Source organism: Odontesthes bonariensis, chromosome 9, assembly GCF_027942865.1.
Source record: "Odontesthes bonariensis isolate fOdoBon6 chromosome 9, fOdoBon6.hap1, whole genome shotgun sequence".
NCBI classification, from domain to species: domain Eukaryota; kingdom Metazoa; phylum Chordata; class Actinopteri; order Atheriniformes; family Atherinopsidae; genus Odontesthes; species Odontesthes bonariensis.
In genome coordinates, this window is record NC_134514.1 from 2,662,864 (window position 1) to 2,686,379 (window position 23,516).

Genomic DNA, 23,516 nt, shown 5'->3' on the forward strand with positions numbered 1-23,516 from the left:
ATCAGGAGGAATGATGGCGGTAGGACTGCGTCCTCATCAGGAGGAATGATGGCGGTAGGACTGCGTCCTCATCAGGAGGAATGATGGCGGTAGGACTGCGTCCTCATCAGGAGGAATGATGGCGGTAGGACTGCGTCCTCATCAGGAGGAATGATGGCGGTAGGACTGCGTCCTGCGTCCATATGTCACATAAATCAGGCCAGGAATGATTTATCAACAAATCCTTCGGTAAATATCTTCAGAATACTGCTGAGTGTATAACCGGAGAGTTTTGTGTTAGTAGGTGCTCCATAGGCTGAGATATTGATACTGGAAAAATACAAAAAAGATTTGAATAGGTGGAATTCATTTTGGTAAATTTGGGCAAAACGTACTGCCGCGATTAAACAAAATGTGATGAAATAAACTTTTTAATTTATGTTTTGAAATAACACATTTTGAAGGAGTAGACTGGCCCAAAACTAAAAATTGACCACTGCATGAAAAATCACTGTTTTTGCCTGCCGTGTAAGAACCAAATAATCCACCATCTTGGCTTCTTTCTGCAGCCTGAAAGCTTGAATCAGCTCCTCATCTTCCCCTTTCAGGCCGCTCGTTAACCTCCATTTTTATCTTTATTAACTTTCACGGAGTGCACAGGAAGTGAAACGCACTCATTCTCACGCAGTGAAGTCGGACACCAACGGTCTCCTGGGAGGCTGAATGAGTCATCACCCCCCGTTTTCCCATGGTGCACCGGGCCGAGCGGCGGCTCGTGAGTGATGTCATCGCTCGTCTCCGCTTCGTGTCCGTTGTGATTTAAGGTTTGAACTCGGACGTCCTCGCGCTAAGCAGGGGGTCGTGATGTCACACAAACACGCCGTGACATGTTTATGGTTTCCGAGCGCCTTCGGTGACATCACCCATTCCTCAGCCGGCCGACCTAGAACCTGAAACCTCGTCCGAAGCCTCCTGCAGCTCTTTGAAGTCCAAAAACAAGCCCACATTCCTCTGGTTATTAGATAAGTTAAAGTCTGTGTTGGGGTCATTCAGGAGGCTTACGACCTGGAAACACTTGAGTTGTCAGGATGTTTCTGCAGCTGCTTCTCTGTTTGGGAGGTTTTTCTGTGTTTGTAGCAAAGGTTTCCTCCAGATTATGAAGATGTTATCTCCAGGAGTTGCTTTGAGCTTTCAGATTTCATTCTAAATTAACCAATCAGATTAAAAATCAGGCCAGCAACACACACATTCTCCAACAAAAGCAGAACCAGAGCTCAAATCAGAGCCTGGTCACAGGAGCATCCACAGCTGGACACATCTGCCTCTCACAGGGTTGATATGAGGCTGGCTCTCTGATTCAGACTCAAGCCACTTATAATGACTTCTAATCCAAATCGTGACATTCTGCAGCTTTAAAGTTTTATTTAGCGAGCTGCTGCTGCTCCTCATCAGTCAGTTTCCTCTGAAACTGAATCAAACTGAAAGATACACGAGCTTAAAATAGGCCTTAAAGTCTGAGTGGATGGATTTAACCTGAAAGGTTCTCTGTGTAACTGAGCTGATTATGAAGGTTTAACCCCATAAAGGTCCTATAAAAGAGAACTGAAGCTTCAGTTCCTCTGTGGGGAACCTTCAGAGCAGCATCTGCTGCTGCTGCACAGACTTTGTGTTATCATTAGGGCCGGGCGAGTTAACTCGTTAATTATTTAACGCCGATAAATATTTTATCACATTGATGCAGGTTTTATTTTACTTTATTTATTTATTTTTAAAAATTATTTTGTGCCTTTAATGGAAAGTTCAGAGAGACAGGAAACGGGGGGCAGAGAGAGGGGGAACAACACGCAGCACAGTTTTTATTTTGTAAAAGTCTGTTGCTCACAGGCTTTTATTTTGTAAAGGTCTGTTGCTCACAGGCTTTTATTTTGTAAAAGTCTGCTGCTGTCTGCTGTGGAACAGGAAAAGAAAGTAATCGGCGGATCCACCAAACATGGAGAAGGGTACGGAACTTTTACTCGGCCATTTTCATGTTAAAGTTCTTCCAGACGGCGGAGTCGACAGAACCAAAGTCATCTGTAAACTCTGCCAAGTTGAATTGTCTTCTCAGCGTAGTAGTTCCAGTCTAAAATATCACTTAAAGGCAAAACACACAACTGATAGCAGCAAGTCATTCAAGGAAACAGACAGTGGAGCGAGGCTTCTACATAAAAACTACAGAAAGATGCTGATGTTAAAAGTGTGTTTGCACAACAAATGTTATGGCACTTTCATTCATATGGCAGCACATTTAAAATAAAGCTAAATGCTAAAAGCTATACGCTACTTTTGGATTCATTTTTGGATTCTGCGTACAAATGCGATTAATCGTGATTAATCAGGGAAATCATGTGATTAATTAGATTAAACATTTTATTCGTTGCCCGGCCCTAGTTTCTACACAATCACTGTTGGTTTCAAACTAAACTCTTTTCTGATTATAGAATCCAACTTCTGCTGATTTCCCAGCATGCATTTCACCTGCCTGAACACGTCTGAAGACGACAGAAACTTTATTTCCCATAAAGTTTCTTAGAAATGATGCGTCTCTTTAAGCTGCCATAAAAACATTATTAAAGACACGTCTGTCCTTGAAGGTCTGACCCTGAATAAGGCGGGAATCACCATAGCAACCGGTGACTGTTCCATCATGGCCGCCCCCGGTGTTACTTCTGATCAGAGCTTATGCAACAGGAGGTTCTGTAGTTCTTATCGTACTTTTGAAAGTGTGTAACAGTGTGAGCATCTCAGACCAGTCGGGACGGATCATCCAGATGTGGTTTGAGTAAAAAAATAAACTTTTATCGCTGCAGAATTCTGCAAAGCAACAAGTCTGAAGCTGTTTGACCTGAAAACCGCCGAGTCGGTCCAAAGGAAGACGCGTGTCTCTGCCGACTGAAATGACAGAGCAGACCAAAAAGCTTTGGACTGGTAACGGGTTGCCGTGGCGACCGGAGGCAGCAGCTGTCTGCACCTCTGGTTAAACGTCTGCTCTCAGGTATGCTCTCACAGAGAAAGTGCTCGCTGCTCACCAGACACACCGGGAGCTGATGTGTTGACGCGTGTCTGCAGGGTGGTCCGCTGCTCTCAGGGAAACTAAACATGTCATTTGTAAAGAGTTCTCTGCTTTAATCTGGAGCCAGGTCTCATTCCTCTGAGGATCCTTTCTGAGAGGCTCACCCCCCCCCCGGCGGGGGATTCTGAGTCTGAGAATCCAAACAGAGCAGGAAGATGGCGTCGAGTTTTCAGGGTTAATGAGTTACTGAGGGGCTCCTGGGGGTTCGGGCATCCAGGCCACTGAGTCTGAGCTTCAGTTCCTCTGGTTCTGGTTCTCAGTGATGGTGAGATGGAGTCAGAGGGATGGAGGGGGGGCTGGGTTTCCCTCCTGGACCTGTTGGCTCCATGAACCTCAGATCAGGAGAAGATGATGATGGAAGGATAAAATCTAAATATCTAACATGTCATGTACATCATATGACCAAAAATAACAAGTTAAAGAAAAGAAAAGAAGCCTTAATGCGCCAACACATGTGTGAAAGACACGAATGCATCCATGATGGTGATGAGCAAAAACTCTGGGCTGTACTTAGGTTGGACGTCAAACGGTCATTTATCTGCAGTCGGGTCTGTCACACCTTCGTGTTATCAGGTGACTCCACATCACTCAGTGGGGTCACATGGCCCTGAAAGGATCGGATTATCGGCTAAATTACAATCAGACTGAGTTATTAAGTGCATGTAGACACCTTAATCTGACTAAGAACTGGATCGGATCGGATTCAGACCCCGAGATAACTGGGCTGAAAGTCACTCTAAACCTGCTTGTAGACGCTGAAGCTCGTGGTGAATCAGACTTTGCGTTCTGCGCATGCTCCAGATGTTTTCCCGGGGTCGTGACCCGGAAGTCAAAGGAGACGATATTCCTGTTGTTGTCGCCGTCAGAAAGAAACAAACAACGCGATGGAGAATGCTCCGTTGGGCATCGAGTTTGTGCAACAAGCAGCTCATCACAGAGCAAATGTAGAGGGACGTAGCTTCATCTGGCTCTGCGTTCTCCATCTTTCTCCAATGCCTGAGTTTGTTGTTGTTGTTGGTGGTGAAGAGGTCAACAGGAAGTGGCTCTATTAGCAACAGCTGGAATGGGTACAGCGCCACCTATCATACCGGGGTATGACACGCTTTGTGCCTCTGATCCCATTCATTCACCGCCATATATCCAAGGAGAATTACCCTCGCTCAGCTCATTCTGATTGTAATTTAGCCAATAATCCGATCCTTTCAGTGCCATTTGACCCCACTGAGTGAAGCTAAAGCAGCTGCTCTGTGCAGAAATGCTTCAGTAACAGTTCTGTATTTACACATCCAGCATCTAAGCATCCATTTACCGATTCTCTATCCCTGATTTATCCTGCTCAGAGTCTGAAATATAAAGAACGACGTGAACTTATTTCCTCCCTGTCTGACTCTGTAAAACCTTTTCTTCTGCCCTGTTAGCTTCTCTTCCTGCAGCTTTCTGACTGATATCTGCTCGGTTCGTTGCAGCTCTGCTCTGTTTCCTCATCTCTGGTTTTCCTCTCTCTGTGTTTGCTTCGGTTTATTAGATAACCAAACGATCTCTGACCTCTGTCTCACTTCGTGACACGCAAACATCAAAGCTGATCTCGTGAGGTTTTTCATGCTTCCTGCAAACAGGAAATGGCTGAAAACGGAGGAGACAGTTCTGCTCATGAGGCGGCAGATGAAAGTTAGGCAGCTCTTAGGCTGTGTTCAAAACTGCATACTACAAATCGCATACTACATACTCATCGATCAGACAGTATGCAGAGCGTTTACCCACAATGCATTTCGCTCCTGCCCGAGCCGAAATCAGCCGGCCTGAAGCTGATTTCTCTTAAGCTCTAAACTCTGTAAACTTTAGCAACATTTGAAACATTTTCAGGCGAGAAAGTAGTCGTTTAGATCCCCAACGTGTTGAAAACCTGACAAAATACCGGATATTTACAATTTTGTTCCCACGAATTTAGCACTACTAAAGCTAGCCGCAGTGAGCGACGCACTTCCGGTTATTTTCACAAAATAAAATATCCGTTGCCTTTTATCATAGGGAAAGCCATTACCATACAATTGGTGCTTTTGTTTTGAAAACAGGAAGTGAACCTACCCTCTTTGTAGCTAGCTTGAAACTGCCGTTTTGACAGGAAATGACGATCGGCGACGTCACGTTACGTTGCATCTTGGGTAGTTTGAGTATGAGTAGTAACCTCATGATGCATACCCAACATTTCAGAGAATCTAGTATGCATCCGGGAACTTCTGCTTACTCAAACTCGCATACTAACTCAAAAAGTTAGTAGGAGAAGTATGCGGTTTGGAACACAGCCATAGGACAGTTTCTGCTGCACACATCTACTCAAGTAAAAGTTAAAAGTATAGAGATTTAAAACTACTCCTAGAAGTATAATGATTTCAAAAACTTACTTAAATAAATGTAACTCGTTACTACCCACCTCTGGTTATATGTGGCTATGGAAACACGCGGTGAAACTTCATAAAAAAGACGTAAAACACGGATAAAGTGTGCGCTTAAACAGTTAAAGTCCGTTTAGACTTGGATCCTTCTCCTGTTGAGCAGCTCTCCTGATTTATCCTCGACTCTTTCCCCCTCGGCTGATAGCAGAATCACTTTATACGAGCGTCAGCGAGTGATTAGAGGCTGTTTCAGAGCCGAGGGCTGTTACGGTGTAATTAAAGAGATGGAGGCGTCCCCGCCCAACACTGCACGCTGTTCATGTTGGAAGGCCGCTCTGAGGCTCTGAGTGTCCCGCTGACAAACACCTGTCAGAGGCTGTCTCCACCTGAGCTGGCTGTTTCCGCCTCTGACGGGCCGTAAATCAAACGCACCTGAGGCTCTGCGGCTGACACTAAGGTCGGTCCTGATGAAAGATGGAAACCAGCAGACATCCTGAAATGCTTCCTCACGGGGAAACTGATAATAACTGATTTTTTTTTTATTTGACATATACATACATACATACAAACACAAACTCAACCAACACAGAGGGGGTGTATGTTATATGCAGTTATACTTGCTTAAAGTTCTTTAAAAGTCCTTTTTTTCTTCCACTGACTAGATCTTTGTAAATTTCAGTCACTGTTTTGCACCTTTACGTCATTATTCCGCTAATCCAATCCTCTTATTCTACGCTCTATATACCCTAACCAGCATTCTGCTGGTTTACAGGTCATAAAAACAACCATACAAAAAAAAGAAAGAACCTACTCACCTGTAATTAATAAAAATAAATAAGAAAAACAAGAATATATATATATATTTTTGTTAATATGTTTTTATAAATAAATAAAACATATTTATTTATATATACATATTCTTGTTTTTCTTATTTATTTATTTATTTGATTTTTAGATAGATAGATAGATAGGTAACTAGAGTCCCGGCATTGCCTGTACTAATAATGACCATCTTTTATCAAACATGTCTGTCCTCAGCTGTAGTCTCGCTGTGATTTATTTTATTTTTTTTCCATGATAAACACATTTTGATGCCTGGAGGCTGCGGTTTCAGCCAGGAAGCTGTTATAGTTATATATATATATATATATATAGTCTTCTTTGCTGTCAGCAGCAGGATTCTCAGGACATATTTTGAGCTCTTATCTGTCATACCGTCAGGAATTATTCCCAAAGTGCTGCTTCCAGATGCAGGTTAATGCCCATAATCTGTTTGATTTCCTTTTGAATATTCTTCCAAAAATCCTTTATTTTTGGGGCAATCCCAGAATATATGCATTTTCACTTACTCACGTCTCTTTACAGTTTCTGCTCTTTCTTCTTCTTCTTTTAGTCTTTTCTGGTGATCAGGTGCAGACCAAAGGGGGAAACACAGAGTTTTTACATTTAAAATGAGATGTGGAACATGGGAAAGAGCAGAAACTGAGCTTCAGTTTCCTCACATTTAAACCCATCTGGGCTGTTGGCTTCCTCCCACAGCATGGGAGGTTGTTGCTGACTTTAAGTCAACTGGAGGTCTGAGGGTCTCTGTCAGCCCCGTGATGGACGGGTGACCTCTGACCCCGAGTCAGCTGGGACGGGCTCCAGCCCCCGCATACCTGAAGGGGATAAAGTGTGCTCAGAGAAAAAGAAAAGTAGCCTTCAGAACAGCATAAACTGAACAGAGGTAAATAATGAATAAATGTAAAAGTAAAGTAAAATAAGATTAAATAAATAAAATATAATAATAAATAAACAGTCTGAGGTCTGGATCGACTTCAGATCTGAAACCTTTTGAGATGAACTAACTGGAAGGAAACAGCCACATCATCCTGTTGGTGGAGCTAATCATCTCATCGGTAAATGATGAGATTCCAGGATTAATCCCTTTAACCTGAGACTCTGTTTAAAACGGCCCTCTAAACCCTGGAAAAGTAAAGTAACCCCCCCCCCCATTAAAAGCTTTGCATGAAGCATCTGAAGAAACCATCTGAGAAGCTGAACCTCTGTCACATCCATGGGGTTTTCCCCATGTTTTTAGTTTTTAGTTTTATCATGTTTTATGTTGTTTATGTCTTGGTTTTTGAGTTCATGTTTAGTTTTAGTTTTGCCATTGTCTTCCCCACAGTTTCTGTTTGCTTATCCACCTTCATTCACATCAGCTGCATTCACTGGGCCTCATGCAAGAACATTTTTGTATTTTTATTCTAAATTTCTCTCACTTTTTTCGTACGAACACGCCACGTCAGACTCAACAAACGCTCTGAACTCCGAAAAGTGTGTAAACGACCTGCGTAAATGATGAATGCCACCCGTGCGTATTCAAGTGCACGTGCACGAGGATAGTAGATTTGCTGTGCTTCCTCTCTGCTGTGCCAGGAAGTGTTTAGTCATGAAAACGGCATCAAGGCGCGAAAAGAACAACTTTACGGGCTCTGAGACTGAAGTTCTGCTTTCAGAGATCCAAAAAGGAAAATCTGTCATTTTTAGCAGCGTCAGCAGTGGAATTACGGGACCTGCTAAAGCCAAGAAATGGGAAGTTATTACGAATGCTGTTAATTCTGTGTCACCTGTAGTTCGTAATGTCACCGAAATAAAGAAGAAATGGTTTGATATGAAAATAAACAAAATGAAAATAAATGTATAAATAATAAACGTGTAGCTGTATGGAGACACACCCACCTGGCCTTCAGCTCACGGGTGTTTTGATGCTATATGTGTGCAGTCTGTTGCTCAGATTATGATTGGCAGTGCAGCCAAGGCATGAAAGTTCCTCTTAATCTGTACTTGTTGGACAGCGGTGTATGGGAATCTGATGTACCATGGGTGATAAACTGATGAGAGCTTTGATGACCAAGGGGAGCGCACGACTGTCTCCACATGGGTATCTACACGTTCTCGGAACACACGCTCTCTTCCAGGAGCCTGACGCACTAAGGCATCCAAAAGCAGAAAGTCAGCCGCTGGTTACGCTTCCCATTGACCTTGTTATATACAGAGTCAAATTAACCTTCATTAGTGCACAATTTAAGTCAAAATCAAATCAAATTTATTTATATAGCACATTTCATGTACAAACAATTCAAAGTGCTTTACATAAAACAGAATAATGTCAATATCATTATGGGGTATAATGTGTATATTTATTTATGTTTGCTTGAAAATAATTAAATATACAATCCATTAGTCAAGCAAACTTGATTGGAATAACAGCGGACTATTTTAGGAAACTCCTACGACAGCTCTGGATCACTCGTAAATTCTGTTCGTACCTGAAAGAAAACGTAAAATACGAAAAGATTGGTGAATGCGCAAATTCTCTTAAATCCCTCGTACGGACGATTTAAAAACAAATCTGTGCGTACGGACGGTTCTTGCATGAGGCCCAATGTCCCCAGCTGCACTCATTTGTCAATCACTCCCAGTTTGCCATGTCAAGTCATTTGTTTTCTTATCACAGTTATATTCAGAGTTATATATATATGGGGCGGCTGTGGCTCTGTGGTTAGAGTCGGAAGGTTGGCAGGTTCGATTCCCACTCTCGCCACTCAAACATTGGTGGAACTGGCAGCCGGAGGGGTGTCAGTTCACCTCCTTGTCACGGCCGAGGTGCCCTTGAGCAAGGCACCGTACCCCCATGGCACCTGTTGGCGTGTGTGTCAACAGGTGCCGACCTGGATCGGTTAAAAGCAGAGGACAAATTTTGTGTGTATGCATGATAAATAAATCTGATATTAATGTTTTTGTTCCCACAGTCGAGTTTTGTCTTCCGGCCTTTTGTTAAACCCTGTTTTGAAAATAAACCCAGTTTGCTTTTTACACCTTTGAAGTCTGCATCCGACCCGCACTCTTGACACCTTCAGCTTTTATGATCGACTCTAACCTGGTTACATACGAGTGTTTAAGATGTTTGAAGGTTTGTCTTGGATAGCTGCACAGTGTGAGCAGCTCTCAGAGTAGATGCAGCTCAGAACATGCAGACCAAAGACACAGTTTGGTCTGTCAGATGTTTCAGCTCCTCCATTCATTTCCTTTTCCTTTGTTTCCTCTGAGTTTTTGGTTTAATCCTGAACTTTCCTGCTAACTGAGCCCACAGGCGGCCTCTGAAAAGATAAAAGAGTTAGTGTTGAGTCTCTGAGAAATCCCAGAACATTCACATGTGAGTCTGTCCAGAGGTGGCGATATTTACGCTGTGGCTGGAGAGTTATGGTTTGGGCGACTAAAAGGTCGGGAAAGATGGCGGCTTTGATCAAATGTAAACAAGCGTCTTTGTGTAAGCTGAGCTGAAGCTGCTGAGTCTGAACGGAGTCACAGTTTTAATAATAAAACAATCAAGATGAATCTAATTATGGATGTGAAGTAGAAGGACCAGATTCTCTGATTTCTAAAGTTTTATGTATCAGGACATAATAAAGATCAGGTGTTAAACCTCAGTGAAAACGACCTCAGATGAACACATGACATGTGACACTGAGTCATTATTTATGGAACAAAAACTGAGACAAAACACAGAAACTGTTGCTGCCATTTCCAAACTGTCTGGAGTCCATCGTTCCACAGAGAGAAAGATTATTCACAGGTGGGAAACATTCAGGACAGCTGTCAATCTGCCCAGGAGCAAGGTCACCCCGAGGTCAGAAACCCAAGAGCTACATCTCAGACTCTGCGGGCCTCAGTTAGCATGTTAAAGGTTAAAGGTCACCCCAAGGTCAGAAACCCAAGAGCTACATCTCAGACTCTGCAGGCCTCAGTCAGCATGTTAAAGGTTAAAGGTCACCCCAGGGTCAGAAACCCAAGAGCTACATCTCAGACTCTGCAGGCCTCAGTTATTAGGTTAAAGGTCACCCCAAGGTCAGAAACCCAAGAGCTACATCTCAGACTCTGCGGGCCTCAGTTAGCATGTTAAAGGTTAAAGGTCACCCCAAGGTCAGAAACCCAAGAGCTACATCTCAGACTCTGCGGGCCTCAGTTAGCATGTTAAAGGTTAAAGGTCACCCCAAGGTCAGAAACCCAAGAGCTACATCTCAGACTCTGCGGGCCTCAGTTAGCATGTTAAAGGTTAAAGGTCACCCCAAGGTCAGAAACCCAAGAGCTACATCTCAGACTCTACAGGCCTCAGTCAGCATGTTAAAGGTTAAAGGTCACCCCAAGGTCAGAAACCCAAAGAGCTACATCTCAGACTCTGCAGGCCTCAGTTAGCATGTTAAAGGTTAAAGGTCATGACAGCACAGTTAGAAACGGACTGAACAGGTATGGCTTGTTGGCGATGTTATTCCCTAAACCCAACCAGGAAGTGAACAAATCAGGATGAACTCAGCTGGGTAAAGAGGAGCAGGAATGCATCACATGTCCTGATTCTGTGTGTTATAATCTGGAAAAATTCACCTTTTCATTGAATAAATCCAGCTGTATCTCCTGAAAAAGGCCAAAAAAGAAGCTCTCTTTCAGTTATTAGCTGCTCAGTTCTGTGTTTGGTCAGATTAACATGTTTGGATTCTGGCATCTTCCTCTTTCTCTTCCTCCTCCTCTTTCTCTTCCTCCTCCTCTTTCTCTTCCTCCTCCTTGTCTTCCTCTTCTTCCTCCTCCTTGTCCTCCTCTTCCTCCTCCTCTTCCTCCTCCTCCTCCTCTTCTTCCTCCTCCTTGTCCTCCTTCACCTCTTCCTCCTCTTCTTCTTCCTTCTCCTCCTCCTCTTCCTCCTCCTCTTCTTCCTCCTCCTTGTCCTCCTCTTCCTCCTCTTCTTCCTCCTCCTTGTCCTCCTCTTCCTCCTCCTTGTCCTCCTCCACCTCTTCCTCCTCCTCCTCTTCTTCTTCCTTCTCCTCCTCTTCTTCTTCCTTCTCCTTCTCCTCGTTCTCCTCCTCTTCCTCTTCTTCCTCCTCCTTGTCCTCCTCTTCCTCCACCTCCTCCTCTTCTTCTTCCTTCTCCTCCTCCTCCTCTTCCTCCTCTTCTTCCTCCTCCTCCCCCTCCTTGTCCTCTTCTTCCTCCTCCTTGTCCTCCTCCTCCTCTTCCTCTTCTTCCTCCTCCTTGTCCTCCTCCTTGTCCTCCTCCTCCTCTTCCTCTTCTTCCTCCTCCTTGTCCTCCTCCTCCTCTTCCTCTTCTTCCTCCTCCTTGTCCTCCTCTTCCTCCACCTCCTCCTCTTCTTCTTCCTTCTCCTCCTCCTCCTCTTCCTCCTCCTTGTACTCCTCCTTGTCCTCCTCCTCCTCTTCCTCTTCTTCCTCCTCCTTGTCCTCCTCCTCTTCCTCTTCTTCCTCCTCCTTGTCCTCCTCCTTGTCCTCCTCCTCCTCTTCCTCTTCTTCCTCCTCCTTGTCCTCCTCCTCCTCTTCCTCTTCTTCCTCCTCCTTGTCCTCCTCCTCCTCTTCCTCTTCTTCCTCCTCCTTGTCCTCCTCCTCCTCTTCCTCTTCTTCCTCCTCCTTGTCCTCCTCCTCCTCTTCCTCTTCTTCCTCCTCCTTGTCCTCCTCCTTGTCCTCCTCCTCCTCTTCCTCTTCTTCCTCCTCCTTGTCCTCCTCCTCCTCCTCCTCTTCTTCCTCCTCCTTGTCCTCCTCCTCCTCTTCCTCTTCTTCCTCCTCCTTGTCCTCCTCCTCCTCTTCCTCCTCTTCTTCCTCCTCCTCCCCCTCCTTGTCCTCTTCTTCCTCCTCCTCCTCCTCCTCCTCCTCCTCCTCCTCTTCCTCTTCTTCCTCCTCCTTGTCCTCCTCCTCTTCTTCCTCCTCCTTGTCCTCCTCCTCTTCTTCCTCCTCCTTGTCCTCCTTCACCTCCTCCTCCTCCTCTTCTTCCTCTTCTTCCTCCTCCTTGTCCTCCTCCTCCTCCTCCTCTTCTTCCTCTTCTACCTCCTCCTTGTCCTCCTCCACCTCTTCCTCCTCCTCCTCTTCCTCCTCTTCTTCTTCCTCTTCCTCCTCTTCCTCCTCCTCTTCTTCCTCCTCCTTGTCCTCTTCCTCCTCTTCCTCCACCTCCTCCTCTTCCTCCTCCTTGTCCTCCTCTTCTTCTTCCTTCTCCTCCTCCTCTTCCTCCTCCTCTTCTTCCTCCTCCTCCCCCTCCTCTTCCTCTTCTTCCTCCTCCTTGTCCTCCTCCACCTCTTCCTCTTCTTCCTCCTCCTCTGTGGTCACTCCATTATGAAAAAGAAAAGCACCCAGAAGTTTCTCTTCCTCTCCCACACACCCCACTAACAATGTCTGCCGGCCACAAAATGAGGCCTGACGCCAGAGCAGAGGCAGAGAGGCTGAGAGGAAGAGGAGGCAGAAGAGGAAGAAGAAGAGGAGGGGTGTCCCTCCATCTTTGTCTGCAGACATGAGTTAGTCTTAATGACAGATTGGATCCAGCTTGTTGTCGAAGAATGCAGCGACAGCTGAGCTGTGATCAGGAAACCAACCTCATGTCTCCTCTTGGGTCGTCTCTCTGTCTTCAGCTTTTTGTTTACTCCAGCTCACACATCAGGTCATGTGACCAACATTCTTCTTCTGTGAAATGCAGATGTTTGTGGAATAAGGAAGCTCCTCAGGCATGTTCTCCCCGTGTATCTGTGGCTTCTCTCCGGCTTCCTCCCACCAGCAGAAACATGGCTGTTAGGGTCACTGGTGTCTCTGAAACTGTCCCTAGGACTGAGTGTGGTTTATCTCTGTGTGGCCCTGTGATGGACTGACCTGTCCAGGTGTACCCCGCCTCTCGCCCATTGACCGCTGGGATAGGCTCCGCCCCCCATGACCCGACCAATGGATTCAGCGGGAATAGAAAATGAATATAGAAAAGAGCATCTGCTCCATGTTTTCTGGTTTCCTCTCCTCGTTCGGTCATATTTAACTTCTTTCTGTCCTTCTTGTTTCCTTCAGTGTTTCCCATCCTTTCCCAACCTCTCCTTCCCTTCCTGTCTCCTCTCCTCCTTATGTCCTTGCCTCCCTTCCTTGTCTCCTTTCCTTCCTGTCTCCTCTCCTCCTTCTGTCCTTGCTTCCCTTCCTTGTCTCCTCTCCTTGCCTCCTCTCCTCCTTATGTCCTTGCCTCCCTTCCTTGTCTCCTCTCCTTGCCTCCTCTCCTCCTTATGTCCTTGCCTCCCTTCCTTGTCTCCTCTCCTTGCCTCCTCTCCTCCTTATGTCCTTGCCTCCCTTCCTTGTCTCCTGTCCTTGCCTCCTCTCCTCCTTATGTCCTTGCCTCCCTTCCTTGTCTCCTCTCCTTGCCTCCTCTCCTCCTTATGTCCTTGCCTCCCTTCCTTGTCTCCTCTCCTTGCCTCCTCTCCTCCTTATGTCCTTGCGTCCCTTCCTTGTCTCCTCTCCTTGCTTCCTCTCCTCCTTATGTCCTTGCCTCCCTTCCTTGTCTCCTCTCCTTGCCTCCTCTCCTCCTTATGTCCTTGCCTCCCTTCCTTGCTTCCTCTCCTCCTTATGTCCTTGCCTCCCTTCCTTGTCTCCTCTCCTTGCCTCCTCTCCTCCTTATGTCCTTGCCTCCCTTCCTTGTCTCCTGTCCTTGCCTCCTCTCCTCCTTATGTCCTTGCCTCCCTTCCTTGTCTCCTCTCCTTGCTTTCTCTCCTCCTTATGTCCTTGCCTCCCTTCCTTGTCTTCTCTCCTTGCTTCCTCTCCTCCTTATGTCCTTGCCTCCCTTCCTTGTCTTCTCTCCTTGCTTCCTCTCCTCCTTATGTCCTTGCCTCCCTTCCTTGTCTCCTCTCCTTGCCTCCTCTCCTCCATATGTCCTTGGCTCCCTTCCTTGTCTCCTCTCCTTGCCTCCTCTCCTCCTTATGTCCTTGCCTCCCTTCCTTGTCTCCTCTCCTTGCTTCCTCTCCTCCTTATGTCCTTGCCTCCCTTCCTTGTCTCCTCTCCTTGCTTCCTCTCCTCCTCCTCTCCTTGTCTCCTCTCCTTGCCTCCCTTCCTTGTCTCCTCTCCTTGCTTCCTCTCCTCCTCTCCTTGCCTCCTCTCCTTGCCTCCTCTCCTCCTTATGTCCTTGCCTCCTCTCCTCCTCCTCTCCTTGTCTCCTCTCCTTGCCTCCTCTCCTCCTTATGTCCTTGTCTCCTGTTCTTGCCTCCTCTCCTCCTTATGTCCTTGTCTCCTCTCCTTGCCTCCTCTCCTCCATATGTCCTTGGCTCCCTTCCTTGTCTCCTCTCCTTGCCTCCTCTCCTCCTTATGTCCTTGCCTCCCTTCCTTGTCTCCTCTCCTTGCCTCCTCTCCTCCTTATGTCCTTGCCTCCCTTCCTTGTCTCCTCTCCTTGCTTCCTCTCCTCCTTATGTCCTTGCCTCCTCTCCTCCTTATGTCCTTGTCTCCTCTCCTTGCCTCCTCTCCTCCATATGTCCTTGGCTCCCTTCCTTGTCTCCTCTCCTTGCCTCCTCTCCTCCTTATGTCCTTGCCTCCCTTCCTTGTCTCCTCTCCTTGCCTCCTCTCCTCCTTATGTCCTTGCCTCCCTTCCTTGTCTCCTCTCCTTGCCTCCTCTCCTCCTTATGTCCTTGCCTCCCTTCCTTGCCTCCTCTCCTTGCCTCCTCTCCTCCTCTTCTCCTTGTCTCCTCTCCTTGCCTCCTCTCCTTGCCTCCTCTCCTTGCCTCCTCTCCTCCTCCTCTCCTCCTCCTCTCCTTGCCTCCTCTCCTTGTCTCCTCTCCTTGCCTCCTCTCCTCCTTATGTCCTTGCCTCCCTTCCTTGCCTCCCTTCCTTGTCTCCTCTCCTTGCCTCCTCTCCTCCTTATGTCCTTGCCTCCTCTCCTCCTTATGTCCTTGCCTCCCTTCCTTGCCTCCTCTCCTTGCCTCCTCTCCTCCTTATGTCCTTGTCTCCCTTCCTTGTCTCCTCTCCTTGCCTCCTCTCCTCCTTATGTCCTTGCCTCCCTTCCTTGTCTCCTCTCCTCCTTATGTCCTTGCCTCCCTTCCTTGCCTCCCTTCCTTGCCTCCTCTCCTCCCGGCCTTTATGCTCCGCAGTAAACCTCGTCACATATCTGGGTTTCCCCCTTGACTCCCTCGCAGCTCGTTTTTAATGATTCACATAAATCATGTCAGCCTGACGTCTGATGTCATTTAAAACATGTTTCTCAGTAAAGTTCCTGCTCTGAAAGCAGCGCTGCAGCTCCAACGTTTTATTCGGATTTAACAACAAACTTCAGCTAAACCGAGTCAAACCGAGTCCTCGGGGGTCAGAGGTCGCCGTGTTTTCTGTAACACTCCTGGGAAATAAGGAAATCTGCTCAGCTCCGATGTTACATGAAGACATGTGGAGCCAAACGTTCTTCCCGTTTCACAGTTTATTTTTCCTCCTGTCAGAATACTATAAATCCCACTGAACTCGTACTAAAGCGAATCTTTGCCCACTTTCTCCGGCAGTCGCATTGACCGGTGGTATCACTTCTCTTTCGGTTACCTGGTTACGTTGTGTTTCATTTGGCTGAAAAGTTGCTCAGAACAGCCTGAATCTGATGGACTGGACCTCTGAGCCTGCTGTAAGCTGTGATTTCAGACTGAATGCAGTTTTTCACTGTTTTCAGCTGAATCTCTGCTTCCCACAGTCCAACAGCACGCACGTTGGGGGAGTCGGCGACTCTGAATTGACGGAAGGAGTGAACGTGCACTGATGACCCGTCAAAGCTGCCTCTCGCCGGGTGGTTGATGGGTTACAACCCCCCACGTGACCCTGAGCAGGGGATAGAAAACGGATGGATGGTGTCCTCTAAAAGAAAAAATTCAACTTGCACAATCATCAAAAGTCCCAAAAAAGAAATCCAACAAACCTGGTGTGTATATGCAATGTGTGTGTGTGTATATATATATAATATATATATATACATTTATATATATTTAGTAGGGCTGGGCGAGTTAACTCGTTATTATCGCGTTAACACATTAATTATTTAACGCCGATAAATATTTTATCACGCATTAACGCAGGTTTTACTTATTTATTTTATTCTGTAAAAGTCTGTTGCTCACAGGCTTTTATTTTGTAAAGGTCTGTTGCTCACAGGCTTTTATTCTGTAAAAGTCTGTCGCTTCAAATAAATAACATCCTTGAATTTCTTTTAAAAACCGAGTTTCTGAACATGTTAAACCTTCAAAAATGCACATTTCTTACTTAGAGTTCATGTGGGTTTGAATCTGATTAAATATGATGCTAAAGCACACAATCTTCCTCCCTCACGATGCATCGATGGATCACAGCTCCTCTCTTTGGTCCTTCCTGATGTAAAACGTCCCTTTCCTTCAGCAGTGGTTATCAGAAAGGGCTCGGCTGGATATCTGTGTCTCCTAACTATCAATCATAACTTAACAGTAACGCTAACCTCTTACAAGCTCTGTTTTTAAACTCTTTTAAGTGTTGGTTTGACCAAAGAACTGTTTTAAATCCTCTGCAAATAAAACAAACATTTATACATTGAATCAGCATCAGTGGGCCCAGGATTGAGCCATGGGGAGCCCCACAAGTAAACTTCGACAAATGTTTATGTTTTTTACGGATATTTAACGGATATCTTTGCGATTTAATCAGTAATTATCTGCATTCAATGGTGTTTTTTCAGCTCTGAGACTGATTCTGTGTCTAAATTTTAGTTATTTACAGCATTAATAATCTGAACATTCTTTGGAACTTAAACTGCGATTGTACAGAAACCATAAAAGTTTCGGTCGTAAAGAGTCCAACATCTTGTGAGCTGCCTGAACTCTGAAGGATGTTTCTTCTGTAAAGTTTATCTGAGCTACATGAGTCCAAAGAGGGCTGCGTTTCCTCACTTTTTGGGTAAAATTCCTTTTTCCTCGGTTGGAAAATTTCCCCTTTTTTTTTTTTTTCTTTTTTCATAAACATTGTCCCATGAATCGCTGCCAAAGCTCATAACACACATTCCTGATTGAGCTGCGTGTTTTCATGTGTTCTTATGTGTGTTTTCTCAAAGCCGTGGAACACATTACGGGCCAAAATTTTTCAGCAGAATTGGAATGCGTCCTCCGTGTTTCTCAGCGTTTTTGCAACGACTCCTTTAATAACTCAAACCTCACGTTGCATCTTCCTCTTCCCCAGATCCTAAACCTCCCCTCTGACCCGACAAACCCAAACTTTTAGTCCGGACCGGACCCCAGCAGCAGCGAGGCCTCTCAGCAAACCCTGAAAGCCTTCAGAAATGAGCGATTTTCTGTCCACAATCGGCTGGATTCCGCTGGAATCCGAGTGAAATAAAAGTGTCTGTGGAAATAGAGAGCATTGTAATTATCCTTCCTGTGGGAGTCTGAGGGGCTCTCACCCTGCTGTCTGTTTGGAATAACGACCTCGCTCTCTAACGAGTGAAAGCAGGCTGAACAATAAGTTTCCTGTTTTGCAACAACTTGCTTGATATTTTCATCATAACTCAGAGTTCTTTCACAGATTGGCTGCCAACAGGTTTTAAACAACCACGAGTCAGAGAAATCTCTCAGGGATCCTCTGCAGAATTACAACATTATGAAATAAATAGCTGCACATAAATTACCTACATGTTCCTCCTGACCTCGTCTCAGAGAGGAGATGTTTTACCTTCTCCACCTCGAGTTCCCCGGAGAGCAGAATAATCAGAGCCGACCACCCCGGCTGCTCCGAGGTGATAACTCACACTGAGAGTTTAAACCTGTGAGAGCTTCCAGCAAACATCTCAGAGTTCATCAAACCAAGCAGAGAAAAGACGGAAAACGCAGCCGGGATCGGTGGTTCAGGTGTCAGGGGGCCTGGTTCGGACTGCTTTGCTTTCCCTTGCAGAACCAAACAAGATTCAGAGCTGTTGCTTAGCAACACTGGGCTGCTGCAGACCCAAACATCCAGCAGCAGAAACACCTGATGCTCAGTATCTGCTTCAGGGGGGTCATCCTTAAACAAAGCCGGGTTTAATAAAGATATTCGGAGAAAAGAGGAAAAGGCTTGAAATGGAAAGATAAGAAAGTAAGGGCTTGTGTCCACAGAACGGAGGGATGATGTGGGAACAGATTTCAGGCTGAAGGTCTGCCGGCTGCTCTGGAGTCAGTTTGGTGTCACGCTGACCCTGAAGTGCATTTTAACAGCTTTTACAGAGGCTGTGACTGCTGCTTGTTTTCAGATTTAAAACCCGACACGAGGAGGCCAAAGTGTAGCTGAGGTGTTTGATGCCCTTAAATCAAATCAAATCAAATTTATTTGTAGCACATTTCATGTCCAAAACAATTCAAAGTGCTTCACATAAAATAAAATCATTGCAGCAGGGAAGCCAGAGTAAAGATTTTAAAGCTGCACGTTGTTATGCTCGGTTAGATATTTAAAGATGGATGAAAGAGATGAATGAGGCTGCATCTCTTCAGGTGTCTCAGCTCATCTTATTTCTCTTTTTATGTGCAAAATATTTCCTTGTTGTGGCTCCTCGTGACTTAATCAACTTTATTTGAAGTTGTGAAATAAGTGGTTTGCTTTGGACGAAGCTCCATCCAACAGCTCAGAGATAAACGCGGCATCATTCATCCTCTGGTGTGAGTGCAGCCAGGTTCCTAAATGTTAGCTCTGGGCTTTGGCCAATGTTGTTGCTGTTGGAGACAGATTTGATTTGGTCGGCTCTTGAATAAACTCTTGACTTTGTTTCTGTCCTCAGTGATCTCCTGGAGGATTTGGAGCGCTGTCCTCACGCTGCAGCCATCGCAGAGTGCTTCGTGGAACGGGTGAGTACAGCGCCGCCGTGTCGTGTGTGAGGTCATCGGCTGGCAGGAAACATGGCCGCACACCCGAAACAGCCAGTAAACCGGCGGGAAACTGCGCCTCCAGATCCCAGCCGCATACGAACCTCACCGTACAAACTGTCAGCTGTGTGAGCGCGTCAGGCCGGATGCTGTTAGAGACGGCAGGAATGTTTTCTGGCCAACACTTTCAGTCCTGAGTGACATGTGTCAACATCTCCAAACACTGCCAGCATTCATCAGCAGCAGAGAAGGAATCTTAAAGGTTTAGGGGAAAACTTTTCCAGCTAACGCTGCCGTCAGCTCAGAAAACCAAAGACAAGGAGAATCCAACATGTGGATTCATGTGAGATTTATGACTTCCATTGGATGGGTGGATGGTTGGATGGAGGGATGGATGGAGGGAGGATGGATGGATGGATGGATGGATGATTGGAGGGATGGATGGATGGATGGTTGGATGGAGGATGGATGGATGGATGGATGGATGGAAGGATGGATGGATGATTGGAGGGATGGATGGATGGATGGTTGGATGGATGGATGGATGGATGGATGGAGGATGGATGGATGGATGGATGGATGGATGGATGATAGATAGATGGATGGATGATGGATGGATGGATGGATGATAGATAGATGGATGGATGATGGATGGATGGATGGATGGATGGATGGATGGATGGATGGATGGAGGATGGATGGATGGATGGATGGATGGTTGGATGGATAGAAGGATGGATGGAAGGAGGGATGGATAGATAGATGGATGGATGGATGGATGGATGGAAGGATGGGTGGAAGGAGGGATGGATAGATAGATGGATGGATGGATGGATGGATGGAGGATGGATGGATGGATGGATGGATGGTTGGATGGATAGAAGGATGGGTGGAAGGAGGGATGGATAGATAGATGGATGGATGGATGGATGGATGGAAGGATGGGTGGAAGGAGGGATGGATAGATAGATGGATGGATAGATGAATGGATGGATGGATGATAGATAGATGGATGGATAGATGGTAGGATGGATTGATGGTTGGATGGATTGAAATGTAGCTGGATGTAATCCTGATAAAAAGTAATCAGAGTGTTTTACTTCTGTTTGTTGCTTTTTAGTTGAATTGAGAAATGAAACCAAATCTCAGCCAATCAGAGAGCAGCTCTCTGAGCGGCTTCCCATTATAAAGCCTCTTTATGACGCTTTTATTTCTCTGTAAGCCGAGGTCTGAAAACACCTTTAAATGAAACCTTTAACACATCTGATGCTCAGCAGCTTTCATGCTGGTTCCACCTCAGCTGAACTCAACTTCCTGTCTGCCTCACAGCATCGGACATTAGATTACACTTCTGGAGATCCCCAGTTATTTTCAGACCTAACTGTGCACATAATGTGGTCTTTCTCTCGGACCACCTGACAGACTCACAGGAAGTGAAATGAGGGGACGGGGAGCAGCTTCGTTATGAATCTGACCAACTTAAGAACAGCCAGGCAGCATTCAGGAGAAAGATCAAAGTCTCCCGTGTGACTCACAGCTGATTGGTTGTGTTACTTTGTTACTTTCTGAGAACAAACATCCCTGTGGTTATGAAGTCAGAAGCTTCCCTTGTGAATGCTCCTCAGTACATTTCTGGAGGCTCACAGCAGCAAAGAAACATGAAACCCTGCATGTGTGCATACTTTATAAGCTGATTTTATTTTACTCTTATGGAAAGACATGGGCTGTGTTCCAAACCGCATACTTCTCCTACTACTCATACTAACTTTTTGAGTTAGTATGCGAGTTTGAGTTAGCGAGAAGTTCCCGGATGCATACTAGATTCTCTGAAATGTTGGGTATGCATCATGAGGTTACTACTCATACTCAAACTACCCAAGATGCAACGTAACGTGACGTCGCCGATCGTCATTTCCTGTCAAAACGGCAGTTTCAAGCTAGCTACAACGAGGGTAGGTTCACTTCCTGTTTTCAAAACAAAAGCACCAATTGTATGGTAATGGCTTTCCCTATGATAAAAGGCAACGGGTACTTTATTTTGTGAAAATAACAGGAAGTGCGTTGCTCACTGCGGCTAGCTTTAGTAGCGCCGAATTCATGGGAACTAAATTGTAAACAGCCGGTATTTTGTCAGGTTTTCAACACGTTGGGGATCTAAACGACTACTTTCTCACCTGAAAATGTTTCAAATGTTGCTAAAGTTTACAGAGTTTAGAGCTTAAGGGAAATCAGCTTCAGGCCGGCTGATTTTGGCTCGGGCAGGAGGGCAATGCATTGTGGGTAAACGCTCTGCATACTGTCTGATCGATGAGTATGGAAGTATGCAGTATGCAGTATGCAGTATGTAGAATGTAGTATGCAGTATGCAGTATGCAGTATGTAGTATGCAGTATGTAGTATGCAGTATGCAGTATGTAGTATGCAGTATATAGTATGCAGTATGTAGTATGTAGTATGCAGTATGCAGTATGTAGAATGTAGTATGCAGTATGCAGTATGTAGTATGCAGTATGTAGTATGCAGTATGCAGAATGTAGTATGCGATTTCGAACACAGCCTCCACAGATCTTCTTCTTGAGTCCCACCCAGAGCGGCTGCTGTAGCCCAAACACAGACTTTACTTTGACACACGCTTATTATTACGCAGAAGATTTATTTCACCGTGGCTGCTTTTGTCCTTTTTACCCTCAAATTCAAACTAACACGAGATCCTCTGGGTCCTCTGAGGGACTCTGTGGAGTCTCTGCATGACCACAGTAAGAGCCGAGTTTCCCAAAAACTGAACTTTAATGTCCAAAGGACAAGTTTAGGATCTAATTTGTGCCGTTCGTGTCTCCTCCTCTAACTCATGTTCTGTCTCTTTTTCAGAGTGAAGCCTTCGACATCTACACACTTTACTGCATGAACTACCCAAAGTAAGTGCTCACACGCTCCTCCACAACTGATGTGTGGCTGAATATTTTCATTTGTGTGTCTTACGCTGTAAAGTGTTACTCCGTGAGAATATGAAAAGGATGAGATAACATGGAGGAAAAATGGAAAGAGAATCTCAGTGAGTTCAGAAGATCTGGGACAAAGTTTCCTTTGACGTTTCGAATCAATTTACTGTTCGATTCATGATCGATTCAGTTCAGTTTTATTTATAAAGCACCAAATCACAGCATCTGAAGGCCCTGAGAAGATGCAGTACAATTATAATAGAATTAGATTAATTAGATAACTAATTAGTCCAGTTCATACAGAGCCAATTAGAAACAGTAGCCTAGCTTCTCTCTGATCCAATCTCCCGTCCTGAGCGTGCACAAGGCGACTGGGGAGAGAAACAACTCCCTTTGAACAGGAAGAAACCTCCATCAGAACCAGAACCAGGAACCATCTGCCTGGACCAGCTGGGGGCTGAGAGGACAGGAGTAACACCAGGCCAGGGACACCTGCTGAGAGAGAAACACATGTTATGACAACAATGATGTCACATGTACATGGAGAGGTGCATCATGGGAGTTCCCCCAGAGAGGGGCCTGATAACTGAAGGCTATGCCTGTGTTCGAAACCGCATACTTCTCCTAATACTCCTACTAACTTTTTGAGTTGGTATGTGAGTTTGAGTAAGCGAGATGTTCCCGGATGCATACTAGAGTCTCCTAAATGTTGGGTGTGCATCATGAGGTTACTACTCACACTCAAACTACCCAAGATGCAACGTAACGTGACGTCGCCGATCGTCATTTCCTGTCAAAACGGCAGTTTCAAGTTAGCTACTACGAGGGTAGGTTCACTTCCTGTTTTCAAAACAAAAGACCCAATTGTATGGTAATGGCTTTCCCTATGATAAAAGGCAACGGGTATTTTATTTTGTGAAAATAACCGGAAGTGCGTTGCTCACTGCGGCTAGCTTTAGTAGCGCCCAATTCGTGGGAACAAAATTGTAAACAGCCGGTATTTTGTCAGGTTTTCAACACGTTGGGGATCTAAACGACTACTTTCTCACCTGAAAATGTTTCAAATGTTGCTAAAGTTTACAGAGTTTAGAGCTTAAAGGGATAATCCGGAGTAAAATGCACTTTAGATCAATTTACGGGACGTTGGGAGTACATACGTTGAGTTGACATCAAAATCATGTCATTCGGATGTGTTTTGAGAATTTCGATTTGACCGTTTTTAGCCAAAAGTCGTTAGCCTGGAAGTGAATGGGGCAAATCATGTCACCGCTACAAAACGCTATTTTTATACCTCTTCTACAGCTCCAAACAACATAACACTTACGTGGTAGTTAGTAGAGGGTCCCTAAAACCAAACCGAAGTGTCACGAGGTCTTCATGTGGTCGGATATAGAGTCCAGAATGAATTTAATCAAGCCAGGACCTTTCCGGAAATGTGTCTGCTGCAGCT

At 45.5% G+C, this 23,516-nt stretch overlaps 1 protein-coding gene across 1 annotated transcript in view; it reads left to right on the forward strand.

Annotated features, from left to right (window-relative positions):
- Positions 1 to 23,516, forward strand: part of plekhg2 (pleckstrin homology domain containing, family G (with RhoGef domain) member 2) — a 161,045-nt gene that overhangs the window by 82,144 nt on the left and 55,385 nt on the right. The window contains exons 5-6 of the mRNA XM_075474552.1: positions 19,043 to 19,109; positions 21,996 to 22,042. Of these exons, the coding sequence (XP_075330667.1) occupies positions 19,043 to 19,109; positions 21,996 to 22,042 (114 nt within the window). The remainder of the gene's footprint in view (positions 1 to 19,042; positions 19,110 to 21,995; positions 22,043 to 23,516) is intronic.